This window comes from Engystomops pustulosus, chromosome 5 (assembly GCF_040894005.1).
Source record: "Engystomops pustulosus chromosome 5, aEngPut4.maternal, whole genome shotgun sequence".
In the NCBI taxonomy this organism is placed as follows: domain Eukaryota; kingdom Metazoa; phylum Chordata; class Amphibia; order Anura; family Leptodactylidae; genus Engystomops; species Engystomops pustulosus.
The window spans coordinates 134,579,922-134,593,962 of record NC_092415.1 but is presented as its reverse complement, the minus strand read 5'-3'; the positions used below and the strand labels follow the sequence as shown (position 1 = coordinate 134,593,962).

Genomic DNA, 14,041 nt, shown 5'->3' with positions numbered 1-14,041 from the left:
AACATTAAACCGATATGATTGGGTCTGGTCCTGACACTCCATGATTTATTACATACATGGAGTGGGGGGGGGGCGTCTTTTTATAGTTCGCCTCAGGCAGCAGAAAGGCTAGGTGCACCCCTGATCGCAGCCATAGAGGGTACACAGCTTTTGGTGGTTCTTTCTTTTGAGGAGCGTTCGGCATTTCTCAATTTCTGGCGTCTCAGCTGCCAACAAGTGTCTTCCTGATGCCCGAACCGGTGACAGTATCCACAACTGGACCTTCTAGGGCTATTATAGATGGATCCACCAAGAGAAAGAACAGGCAAAGAGGGGCACTATCCGGGACACTTCACATAAGTGTATGGATGCAATAATATATCGTCCTGAGATGACGTCCACTGTAATAGAAGTTTTATAGGTGGTGCTCAGCGTGTAGCTAAAGACTGTCCGATAAACCACATTAAAGAAAGAGGAAAACGCGGCCACTCACCATAAAAAACTTCTTCTTTATTTCATCTTCAGATAAAAAGTACAGTGGCACAAGCCAGCCAGGATAGAGGTGGGAGCAGGGGGTAACACAAGGCGACAGCCGTTTCGCGCCGTCCGGTGCTTGAGAGGCTAGAGAAAGCGCCGGACGGCGCAAAAAGGCTGTCGCCTTGTGTTACCCCCTGCTCCCACCTCTATCCTGACCGGCTTGTGCCACTGTACTTTTTATCTGAAGATGAAATAAAGAAGAAGTTTTTTATAGGAGTGGCCGCGTTTTCCTCTTTCTTTAATGCTACTATAGATGGAGTCTGGAGATCTTGGTGGTGTATGACACTCTTGATCTCAGTCTGCAGGTAGTGGTGGAGACGGTATGTGGGCTGGAAGTTCTGATTTCTGCTGCCAGGATAACACCTCTAACTGTTCCAGATGTTCTAGGAGTTAGTGTATTGTTGCAGTTAAGCAGGACATTTGATCCGCTAGGGTGGCAACTTCCTTGGGCATTAGAGATTTGGAGGCCTGTTGTGCCGAACAGACAGCTGCGGCAGATTCTTCGCCAGTCAGGGGTGCTGATTTCTCTTGTGTCTCAGATGGAAGTCCTGACACCAGGTATACTAAGTCTGAGGGACTAAGAGATGTAACAAATCCAAGATGGCTGATTAACCCTCTTCCTTGCTGGGCTGCAGTTCCTCTGGCTCCTCATTCAAGGTACTTTGCGCCACATGAGCAGGGGGAGGAGCTTAGCAAGCAGCCCGGGTTTCCCGCCAGTGAGGATTTTGGCGGGTTGGAAGAGCTTGCTGTGCCACACAGATATCCAGAAATTAACGCTTTAGGCGCTGCAGCGCCAGTTGTAGCAAAGCTGACACAGTTCTTTTTGGTGCCGGTAACCTTTTGGGTAACCTTTTGGGTGCCGGAGCAGCGCTCGACAGTACGTGGCGATGCTATAACACAGTTTATGATTAAGAACAAAATCACTTTGGCCTTAACTAGGATCTCAGCAGGGTTAGGCAGCACAGTCTTTTGATAAAAGGACAGTCTATAGTGCCTATAAGGCACAGAAGTATAAATCGTGTTTGTGATGCCACTTGCAACATCACCCATCGAACCTAGCCTTTTCTTGGGGCCTGGAGGCAGCCAGGGCCAAGAATATCAGAGTGGCTGGCAATTGCGGCCTAGGGCATGCTGATGTCACGGTATGGGGACCGGAGGGCTGTCCTACATGCCTGGCAGGACCATAGCAGGTGGTGTGTGCAAGAAATATGCAGGGAGAGGCTGATGTACCGGTTCTCCCTGGAGCAACCCCTGAAGCCCGTGGTGGTAGACAGCCGTATCCAGGGATCAGACGGAGGCAAAGTTGTTCAAATTAACTCACAGTTCTTTATTGAACAGGTAGCAGGCAACGGGCCTAAATGGTTCACAGCAGATTCTGGTACTGGAGCGGTCGTGGAGATTGGTCCTCAGGAATAGTACTCCAGCCTGGTAGTAGATGCAGGCTGGGATAATGGAGATGGAGCTGTGTCCAAATTGTGGAAGCTGCAGCTCTGAGTCTCCTGACTCTGGTCCTGGGATTGTCTCAGCACTGAGGGTGTACTGAACACTCTCTATTCACTCAGTCCATTTGCTGAGAGACTTGGTGCTAATGAACATGTGCTCAAAGAGAGCTCGTGGTAAAGAGCAAGAACAGTCTCCTTTCCAGGTAGTATTCACAGGCTGTATTTACTAAGTCTCTCATGTTACAGCTTCTGACTTCGAGCGGGACACTTTCGCAACACCTACCTGAGCCTTTGCATCTGTAGGTGTGTTGTACAGTTCTTTCTCAATTCCACCACATTTTGAATTTTTTTCTAGCTCCTCTGTGCATTACACAAAATATATATATATAAAGGGTGCCACTAAAAAGTACAATTTGTCCCACAGAAAACAATACATTTTATGGCTATAGTTGATTGGAATATGCTGGTGAGACCTGGATTGGATTTGCTGGTGATGCAAATATTTCACATCTATCTTACTGGTTACCCCATGGAATGTGAAACATTTTATTTACATCTGTATTCAGGGGTTTTAATTGCTTTAATTAAAGAAAATCTACCATTTGCTTTTATGCATTAATAACCAAACATACCTTGAGAATGCTGTAACTACACTACACGCTACAATAATATAAAATTATGACTATGAGGCACTGTGGCTGATCCCAGAGCTTCCGCTCACCCTAATTATACACTGTTCCAGCCTTGTCCTGCCCAGCAAAAGCGGGAATACGTCAATACTGTGTTTTACCTGACAGGCAGAAGCAATCACTGTACCATCCGCCAGCTGCTGTATATAAGTTATCCAGCTCAGGTTGATTAGTCCTGTCTGAACAGTTCAGGAAGCTCAGTGTAATATGTTTATGCAACCAGGAGCACCCAGCTTTCCCAAGGCCCATCATTTTATAATAAATTTTTGAGCAAAATCACTCGGCTCAGGGATTAAACGAGATATGTTTCTGTATCAGTGTAGCTGCGGCATTTTCAAGATATGTTTGGTTCACAGTGCATAAAAACAAATGGTAGATTTTCTTTAAAGGGGTTGTCCTTTTAAGGAGGCCAGTACATCTGTCTGTCTACTGCTATGTGCCTGCTACAGCAGGCAGTTTCAATGTGTATTACGCATGTGGAAGTCGCCAGACGAGAACGCTTGCCTCTGTGAACAAACAGGGACATGGAAGTGATGAGTGGTGTTGTGGGATAATGGGAGTGGCGGACAAGGTAAGGATAAGATTTTTCTTGTCTATAGAAAAATCAAATGTAGAAAATTTGATTAAATTAAATGTTTTTTGTTTTATCAACGCAATAGGATCTTTGAATAAAACGGCAAACAGCGGCAATGAAGAAATACCACCTTCTATGAAAAGAGGTGTAGCTTTCATATCTGTCAGTAAAATATATCCAAAAGACAAAATGGCTGTAAAGGATTTTAGTCTCAACTTTTATGAAAATCAAATTACTACCATTTTGGGTCCAAATGGTGCTGGAAAGACGACCATCTTGTAAGTTTACCGCACAAATACAAATCTGCTGCCTTAAAAATACTAAGATAAGACCCATTAGAAGTAGAACTCATAAGCTAATCAATGGTCCACATTCACTTGCCCCTGTGAAAGTTTTCTGTCAGACTTTGCATGTTCTTTCTAGTGAAAACTGCTTGCACAGGTATTTAAGAAGTGTCAGCTGCTGCACTATTCCCGACGCAGCACACAATTGTGCACTGAAAGTGGCACTTTGGTGCATAGTCGATGAAAGTCTATGAAATCTCACAACACATGCTGCCCGGATCGCACGACCTGAACCCTGCAAAACGGAACAGAACTCTGCATGTCAGTTCACTTCTGGTTTGCAGAGTTCGGGCCGTACGTAGGGTCCAGGCAGCAGGAGTTGCAAGTGTGATATGGGTTCATCGTATCACACTCGCGAGTGTAGAAAGGGCCTCAGTGTGATGATGCTTCAGCACCAGCTGTTTGTTGATTGGTGGCCCCTGAAGGTTGTCAAGACCAGAAGGTGGGCCCACTGTGAAATCTAGTGGGCCCGTGTCCTCTGGTCAGCAATCAGTGCCAGCTCACTGTCTGCTCGGCAGCAGCATAGTCGTTTGTGCAGTGAGAAGTAAATGTGAGAGTGTTACTCCTTCCACATTGCCCAAGCACCACTACGGAAAGAGCAGAGACCTGGTTCCGGCTGAATGAACCTGTCTCCCGCTCCCTGCAAGAAGTCCCCCTCTCCTTCTTTCTCCCCCACCTCTAGCCTCAGCTGAATGTGCCTGCTCGCAGACACAGCTATGAGCAGGCACACTGGAACTTCTGGAACTTGTGCAGATGCCTGCTAGGAGGCACTGCTTGTTTTATTATAATGAGGGGGTGGAGTCAACAGGTGTTGGGACTCAAGGGTGTACCACAGTCCGACCCTGTGAGTGTATATAAACAAACCAATTGTTATCTGCAATCATTACATTCAGTTATAAATTATGCATAAAATAAAATAGATATCTGCGGGGTCCTCGTAATTACATTGTACCCCGCCGCAGTGTTTGATAGCGTTACCGAAGGTTTCCGGTAACGCTATCACTCTAACACTGCGGCGTTTGTTCAAGCACTAGGAGCTGATTTGTATGAGACACTGAACAAACTTTGACTGAAAAATGTCAGTTTTTCACTGACCAAACCGTGATTGCTCTCTGATCAGACTGTTGATTAAATGCAATATATCCTGAAACAGAAAAAGGCATGTACAGGCAGTCCCCGGGTTACATACAAGTTAGGGTCTGGAGGTTTGTTCTTAAGTTGAATTTGTATGTAAGTCGAAACTGTATATTTTATAATGGAAGTTCTAGACAATTTTTTTTCTTTTGCCCCAGTGACAATTGGAGTTTCAAAATTTTTGGTGTAATTGGACCAAGGATTATCAATAAAGCTTCATTACAGACATCTTACAGCTGATCATTGCAGTCTGGGACTATAGTAAAGCATCCAGAGAGCTTCACCAGAGGTCACAGTGGGCAGATGGGTCCGTCTGTAACTATGGGTTGTCTGTAAGTCGGGTGTCCTTAAGTAGGGGACCGCCTGTATTATATAAAATAGGAAATACTTTGCCGCAAAAGAGAGAGGAATTCTGGATTATGCGTTTAAATATAAGACATCCCATGGGCATGAACCATACAGTGGAGGAAGAGCCCGACGAGAGGTTCAGGAAGGCGCTTGGTGCAAACAGCAGACGTAGAGATCCAATGGATAAAGGAATCTCTTTTATTATTGTTAAAAATATTTATCTCATAAAATGAGCATATGCATAACGTATTAAAAATACAGTGCGACGCGTTTCAGCTCTGGACTAGAGCTTTCATCAGGCATGGTGTAAAGAAACAAAGGGATTGTTTCTTTACACCATGCCTGATGAAAGCTCTAGTCCAGAGCTGAAACGCGTCGCACTGTATTTTTAATACGTTATGCATATGCTCATTTTATGAGATAAATATTTTTAACAATAATAAAAGAGATTCCTTTATCCATTGGATCTCTACGTCTGCTGTTTGCACCAAGCGCCTTCCTGAACCTCTCGTCGGGCTCTTCCTCCATTCCACATCGTTCCAGGATCCTGGTCCTTGGCAAACGTGGTCTCCCAGGAGTGGCAGCTGCTGGTAGCTATTTCATTACATGCCTATACCATCTTCATCAAGGTGAGAGTCTTCACTTACTCTTCTACATTAATTGACCATTACGATATCACACGATAGCTGCGCCTCTCTTCCTTTGTCTCTACCTCCTGTCATTCTTTCTGGGACCTGGAGCCTTGCCCCCAGAGTCCCTCGATCCCAGGCTTCCACTGCATGAACCATACAGTGGATTTAATTACTATTTACTAAAATTAGCAAAGTTTTAAAAAAAATATAATACATGCCTTTTTCTGAATCAGGATATACTGTATTGCATTTCATGTGTCTTGTCATCACAAAAGGAAATAACAGACTGATGAAACTCTTGTGTGAAAGGGGCCTTAGAGTCCATAGAGTCTCTTGTGTAAACACTGTATGGTTCCACAGAGATAAAGAGCATGAAAAACTGGCCCTTCTGTGCACACCGCAAACTAGAACAGGTAAATTGGGATTTATTATATATATTTAGTCATTTTCACCATTGGTGGACTTTTTCTGTGTATGTTGTCTTTTTAAATAGGATCAGGGTACAAAGAGATTTTGCCATCACCGTGATTTACCTCTCCTAGTCATGCACGTACACAGTTTACACACTATCAATAATAATTTATAAATAAATAATGCCATGATATACAGGTATTTTTGTGTTTTTCAGGTCACTTTTGGATGGTCATTGCATTCCAACACATGGAAAAATATATGTCAATGGGAGAGATATGGAAACAGAACGTTCATCCATTAGAATGGAGATGGGTGTTTGTCCACAATACGACGTCCTCTTTGACTTTCTGACTGTTAAAGAACACCTGCTTTTATTTGGATCCTTAAAAATGCCTCTGTGGTCGAAGACACAATTGCAACAAGAAGTTAAACAGTCAGTATAAAACGAACCAAATTTTCCAAATATAGTATTTTTCTGTACCACAAACAGAAAATGTAACTAAAACATGCTAATGTGAACAATTTAGTAATTGACCATTCCATTTCTTTGGGTAAGATTATAAAATGAAAGGGAAACTGTCACTTCAGAACATCAGAAAACTTAACCCCTACGGGACACAGCATCTTTTGGCCTAAAGGACGCGGCCCCATTTTTCAAATCTGGCCTGTGTCACTATAAGTGGTTATAGCGTGGGAACGCTGTGAGATATCCAGGGGATTTTGAGATTGTTTTCTCGTGACACATTGTACTTCAAATTAGTTTAAAAATTTGGATGAAATCTTTTGCGTTTAGTTATGAAAAAAAACAAAATTTGGCAAAAATGTTGAAAAATTCTTTATTTTCAACGTTCTAAATTCTCTACTTTTGATTCAGAAAGTCATAGCACCCAAATAAATTCATAACTTACATTTCCCAAATGTCTGCTTTATGTTGGCATGGTTTTTTCAGATTCCACATATTTTACTAGAATGTTATGAGGCTCAGAATTTGGGTGCCATTTTTCACATTTTTTGTAAAATCGCCAAAACCTGTATTTAGATGGACCTGCTCAGTTTCTAATTGACACTGAGAGGCCTAAATAATAGCGAGACTCGTAAATTACCCCATTGTGAAAACTACACCCCTCAACGTATGAAAAACCACTTTTAAGAAGTTTGTTAACCCTTTACGTGTTTTATAGGGGTTAAAACAAAATGGAGGTGGAGTCTGCAAATTGTAATATTTTTTCACAATACACTCATTTTGGGTGGAAAATTAAACATTTGTAATGGATAAAATGAAAAAAGGCTCCACAAAGTTTGATACGCAATTTCTCCCGAGTACACCGATACCCTATATGTGGTGGTGACCTGCTGTATGGGCGCACGGCCGGGCATAGAAGGGAAGGAGGCGCCATTCAAATCAGATTTGCTATGTCACATTGTACAGGCTATAATTTTTTTCTTTTTTTTATTGAGGACCTTTAGGGGCTTATTTCTTTTGCCACATGAGATGCACTTTTCTAATACATAATTTTGGGGCATCTATAGCTAATTGGTGAGATTTAATTAACTCTATTAACTCTTTATTTTTTCCCATTTTTACTGAATAAAAAGTAATTTGGCAAAATTGTTGTTAATTTTAGCATCACCGTCTTTCATATGCATAACTTTTTTATTTTTCACCTCAAAAATCTGTTTAAGGGCTTATTTTTTGCAAGAATGATAGCTCTTTTTAGTGGTCTTATTTTAGATTGCGTAACTTTTTAAAATCACTTTTTTAGAGCATTTTTAAAGGGCATTAATAAAAAATCATCTTTATCAGAGAGAGTTTTTTTAGGTTGTTTTTTACGGGGTTCACTTTGCGGATCTAATAACGATTCTGTTTTATTATACAGATTGTTACGGACGCAGGGATACCAAATATGTGGGGGTTTTGTGTATTTTATTCAATTGTACTGAATAAAAACTAATTTGGAGAAAATCTTATTCATTTTAGCATCACCATCTTTTCATATGCATAACTTTTTTATTTTTTGGCAGATAAATCTTGTTAGGGGCTTATTTTTTGCGAGAACAGTTGTTCTTTTTAGTGGGCTTATTTTGGAGTGCATAACATTTTTTAAATCACTTTTTAGAGCATTTTTTATAGGGTATTAATTAAAAATGATCTTTTTTCGGAATGTTTTTTGCGTTTTTTTCCTCCGGCGTTTACCGTGCGGGTCCAGTAACAATTCTGTTTTATTATGCAGATTTTTACGGACGCGGCAATACCAAATATGCGGGGTTTTTTTGTGTTTTTATGTTTTTTATACTTTATTAAGTTTTTTTATGGGAAAGTGACATTTTAGGGGCTTATATTTTTATGTATTAATTTTTTATTTATTATAATGTGTAGTGTTAACTGTTTTTGCATATTTTTACTTATACATACTTGAACTTAAACCAGTGATGCTCTGATCACTGGTTTAAGTTCAATACACTGCTCGGAAGGGGTCTGGCTGCCATGGAGACCGGGCAGCTCCGGGGCACATGCCTGTCCTCGGAGCTGCCCGGAAGAGGATCGGATCCCCCGGTAAGCGGCACGGGGGATCCGATCCACAGCGCTAACACCTTTACACGCCGCGGTCATGTTTGACCGCGGCGTGTAAGGGGTTAACACCCGCGATCGGAGCCGGCTCCGATCGCGGGTGTTAGCGCAGGCTGTCAGCTGTACTAGACAGCTGACAGCCGCTGCTTCTGGTACCGGCTCCGTTCGTGAGCCGGTGCCAGAAGCAGGACGTTATAGAACGTCCCCGTGCGCTAAGCATCTAGCCCCGGGGACGTACTATAACGTCCTGGTGCGCCTAGGGGTTAAACAATATCTTATTGATTACTCTACAGGTATCCAGTTGCTTCTAGTATGACTACTCTATGTGGGATAATTGCAGAAAAAAAAACTTTTATTCCTCCTCTGGTGTGCTAGATATAAAGCCAAAGGTGTGGAAAAACTCAGTTATCCAATCACGCTCTGTTCTGCTCACCCTTTGTTAAGCCCAGAATACTGCCCCACCATTCAATCCCTCAGTTCGACGTCACACAATCTATAGTGATGGAGGACTCGTAGTGAATGAGCACTGGGCCCGATAGCAGGAAACAGAGGTTCCCGTGATGTCTAGTGGAGCAGATGGGCAGCATTTTGAGTTCATTTATATTTTATATTAAGGAGGTGGTCCAGAGGTTAAAAAAAACCCTGTTTTCTTCCAAAAAGAGCTCCAAGTCTGACTATGGTTTATTGCAGTTGTATAGAAATGACTAGAGTTTGATTGCTATAACATGTACTACCAATAGTCAAGAGTGGAGCTATTTTTTAAGTCAAGCAGACATGTTTTATAACCTTTTTAAATTTTAATGGTTGACAATCCCTATCCCATCCCCTAACCTCACCCTCTAGTGTGCTGAAAAAGTATAATACTGCCCCATTACTGGCCCCCAAACTGTATACTGATACCTCCCCGCCAGATCTTTGTGCCTCACAGCCTTAGAAAAAGCTCCCCAGTGATATTCTTGCGTTCCTGTGTCTCCTGCATTCCTGTGTCTCCAGCATTCCTGTGTGTTCCCGTGTATCCTGCGTTCCTGCTTCCGTGTGTTCCTGCTCCTGAGTTCCCGTGTCCTGGGTTCCTGTGTCCCTTGTGCCTGAGTTCCCATCTGCCTGGACCTCATGTTGCTGACCCCGGATTGGACTTTACATTGCATCTCTGCCTGCTGCCCTGACCCGATGTCTGGACCGGACCACAAGACTGTCTTCCGGCTTCCAGACCTCGGCTGCCACCGCAGGCTAGTCGCACCTGTGGAACGACCTGGTGGTACCCTGCCACAGCAAGACCATCCCACTTTGCGGTGGGCTCTGGTGAAGACCAGGTGCCACTTAGACTCCGGTCCCAAGTGTCGGCTAGTACCACCTCCCGCGATGGTCCAGAGGATCCACTCATCCCGAATCCCGACATTATGTAATTGATCTAGAATATTTAATTACTTTTGCTTGCTTTCAGCATCTTTTTTTCAACTATTAACCAAAGCTAACAGAAGACAACCTTACTACAGTAGAAGTCGGCGTGAAGGAAGCTGAACAGAATACTTTTTGTTCAGCTTCTGTTATTAATTTCCATTATACACTCCTAAAACAGAGAATGTAATGCAAACCCCCAACACTGGTGTAAACTGAAGCTGTCATTAATTAAATAACATTTCTCATTCCCAGGAGCCTTTCATGCCAGCTATCTATTACTCCATTTGTATCTTTAGTATACACTGCCATCCTAGTGGGATTTTTTCCAACAACTACTATTGTTTACACTTGTCTCTACAATTATTCCATTCTTGTGTTCATTTGTTAATACAAATGTGATATTACTCCAGATGTTGTGTTATACCATATACCATGGTGATCTGAGGAGTCTTGAAAGTTTGCAGTTCTTTTAGATAGCCAATAAAAGATACCAGCAACTGAATACCATATCTAACCACTGGCTAGCACAGTACAAGTAATATTTTGCCTTAGTCCATGAACAGTGATTCTCTTTCTAGAAGTTTGTCAAAGCGGACATATAGCCTTCCAATAGACTCCTGGGAATAGGAAATCTCTTATCTTATGTCTAGAAGACATGGAAGCTGTGACTGTAACAATGAAGTGGAAGAAGAATAAGAAGGGGCCGGTGATGTTACAGTGACCTTTAACACTGCTGGTTGCATGCCTGAATGCTTATCGAATAATATGCATATTCAAGACATCTAAGACATTGCTTTGGCAAAGATAATAGATGAATATTTTTTATCTTTCATAGTTCTTTCTAACCCCTTAAATACACCTTCCCATATCTGTATGTAAAGGATTGCCTTTTTAAAGTACCATAGCATGTTGGAATTACATGTTGCTTGCACAGACAAGACTTCTGTGTGATCCAAATTAAGAACTTGACTGTTGGCCAAAATAAGCGAGAATACCATTAATCAGTCTACAACTGCCAATATATGTCATTAAATATCACAGCAAGTCTCCTAATCCATAAAAGCAAAAGTGAAAAAAGAAACCATATAGTAATGTCAAAAGGATGTCTGTTTTTTCAGATCTGAATTAAAGTATTTTTTTAATGAAAATGTTTATATAAGTTTAAGATAACTTTATTCAGAAATACTCCATATATAAATGGTTATTCTAAGCTTATAATATTTATCACCTTTGTATTGTCTGTGGATAAATCTTAGATTGTACCATCTAGATGGCAGAGCAAAATTAATAATTCCTTAATATAAATAATTCTGTATAAATGAACTAAAATTTCACAGAAAAGAAGATGTGTATAATGACAAAATACTTTATTCAAGAAGAATACAGTTTTTAAAACAATTAAAACCCCCAAAATATATAGGGTAAAGACCTGGTCTCCTCAACTCCTTGATATGGCTTCAAAATACCAATACAAATTCTATACTCAATTTTAAAGCACTTTAAAGTACTTGTTAAGCTAGATACATAAAAAGTCAGCCCCTTCAAATATATAATAGGTTAAATAACAAATAAAGTTTTTGGTTCTGTATAATATATTCGGAACTTTCATCTTCATTGTTGATTAGTGGTTCAATGATATGTTTTGAAATTTAACTGAAAACATATCTGACCCTTCCACCCTACTGTAGGGAAAATTAATTACATTATATATTGGCTGACTTCATTATTACGGCATTTATCTAGCTTAACATGTACTAATCTCTAATCTTATCATTATCTGCTTTGCAATTTAATATAGAATCTGAATTGGTATTTTTGTAAGCATATACAGGAGTTGGGGAGAAGGTATTTAACCTATATATACAGTTAGGGCACAATTTAGCGAGTTGGATTTGAAATGAAACCTCTACAACAGAATTCAAGTGCAGATTGTTACGTTTAATTTGAAAGGTGAACAAAAATATCTGATAGAAAATGTAGGAATTGTACACATTTTAGGAGCTCAAAAGTAATTGGACAAATAAACATAACCCAAACAAAATATTTTTATTTTCAATATTTTTTGCAAATCCTTTGGAGGCAATCACTGCCTTAAGTCTGGAACCCATGGACATCACCAAACGCTGGGTTTCCTCCTTCTTAATGCTTTGCCAGGCCTTTACAGCCACAGCCTTCAGGTCTTGCTTGTTTGTGGGTCTTTCTGTCTTAAGTCTGGATTTGAGCAAGTGAAATGCATGCTCAATTGGGTTAAGATCTGGTGATTGACTTGGTCATTGCAGAATGTTCCACTTTTTTGCACTCATGAACTCCTGGGTAGCTTTGGCTGTATGCTTGGGGTCATTGTCCATCTGTACTATGAAGCGCCGTCCGATCAACTTTGCAGCATTTGGTTGAATCTGGGCTGAAAGTATATCCCGGTACATTTCAGAATTCATCCGGCTACTCTTGTCTGCTGTTATGTCATCAATTAACACAAGTGACCCAGTGCCATTGAAAGCCATGCATGCCCATGCCATCACGTTACCTCCACCATGTTTTACAGAGGATGTGGCGTGCCTTGGATCATGTGCCGTTCCCTTTCTTCTCCAAACTTTTTTCTTCCCATCATTCTGGTACAGGTTGATCTTTGTCTCATCTGTCCATAGAATACTTTTCCAGAACTGAGTTGGCTTCTGGGGTGTTTTTTCGGCAAATTTAACTCTGGCCTGTCTATTTTTGGAATTGATGAATGGTTTGCATCTAGATGTGAACCCTTTGTATTTACTTTTATGGAGTCTTCTCTTTACTGTTGACTTAGAGACAGATACACCTACTTCACTGAGAGTGTTCTGATGTTGTGAATGGGTTCTTCTTCACCAAAGAAAGTATGCGGCGATCATCCACCACTGTTGTCATCCGTGGATGCCCAGTCCTTTTTGAGTTCCCAAGCTCACCAGTCAATTCCTTTTTTCTCAGAATGTACCCGACTGTTGATTTTGCTACTCCAAGCATGTCTGCTATCTCTCTGATGGATTTTTTTTTCAGCCTCCGGATGTTCTGCTTCACCTCAATTGAGAGTTCCTTTGACCGCATGTTGTCTGGTCACAGCAACAGCTTCCAAATGCAAAACCACACACCTGGAATCAACCCCAGACCTTTTATCTACTTCATTGATTACAGGTTAACGAGGGAGATGCCTTCAGAGTTAATTGCAGCCCTTAGAGTCCATTGTCCAATTACTTTTGGTCCCTTGAAAAAGAGGAGGCTATGCATTACAGAGCTATGATTCCTAAACCCTTTCTCCGATTTGGATGTGGAAACTCGCATATTGCAGCTGGGTGTGTGCACTTTCAGCCCATATTATATAAATAATTGTATTTCTGAACATGTTTTTGTAAACAGCTAAAATAACAAAACTTGTGTCACTGTCCAAATATTTCTGGCCCTAAGTATATAGGGGTTTTAAATTGTTTTTATAACTGCATCTTTTCTTGAATAAAGTATTTTTCCATTATACACATCTGCTCCTTTTCTGTGAAATAATGTTAGATTGGCGAATGCATACACAAAGCCATTTTGCACATCCTACCTTTTCACCAAAAAATATCTCCTTGACATTACATTAAATTTAAACATTTAAAGATATAAAATCTTATAAATCTCCAATAATGGGCAAGTTTTTCCCTCTAATTCCAATTTTAAAGTACTCATATTAAATGAAGCCATTTGCAGAGGCTGAAACTAATAAATATTCGGCCTCATAGACGTGACTCTTTCATGACTGTGGACAAACTCTGTACAAGCTCTGTAATATGAAATTGAATTACTAAACAAGTTGAGCCATACTTACTGGATGCCTTTTCACACTATAGAAAATAAGTGTAGAAGGCCATGGAAAGAATCATACTGCAATACACGTGACTGCGCTTAGGGCCCTCATCTCAGAAACCCTACCAAAGCAAACTCAAAATACAGAAACATGTTTGAGAAGATTGTTTATTG

At 40.9% G+C, this 14,041-nt stretch overlaps 1 protein-coding gene across 4 annotated transcripts in view; it reads left to right on the top strand.

Moving 5' to 3' along the window:
* Positions 1 to 14,041, top strand: part of ABCA13 (ATP binding cassette subfamily A member 13) — a 590,340-nt gene that overhangs the window by 331,980 nt on the left and 244,319 nt on the right. For all 4 annotated transcript variants that reach the window (XM_072153102.1, XM_072153100.1, XM_072153098.1 and 1 more), the window contains 2 exons: positions 3,307 to 3,499; positions 6,308 to 6,526. In XM_072153102.1, the coding sequence (XP_072009203.1) occupies positions 3,307 to 3,499; positions 6,308 to 6,526 (412 nt within the window). The remainder of the gene's footprint in view (positions 1 to 3,306; positions 3,500 to 6,307; positions 6,527 to 14,041) is intronic.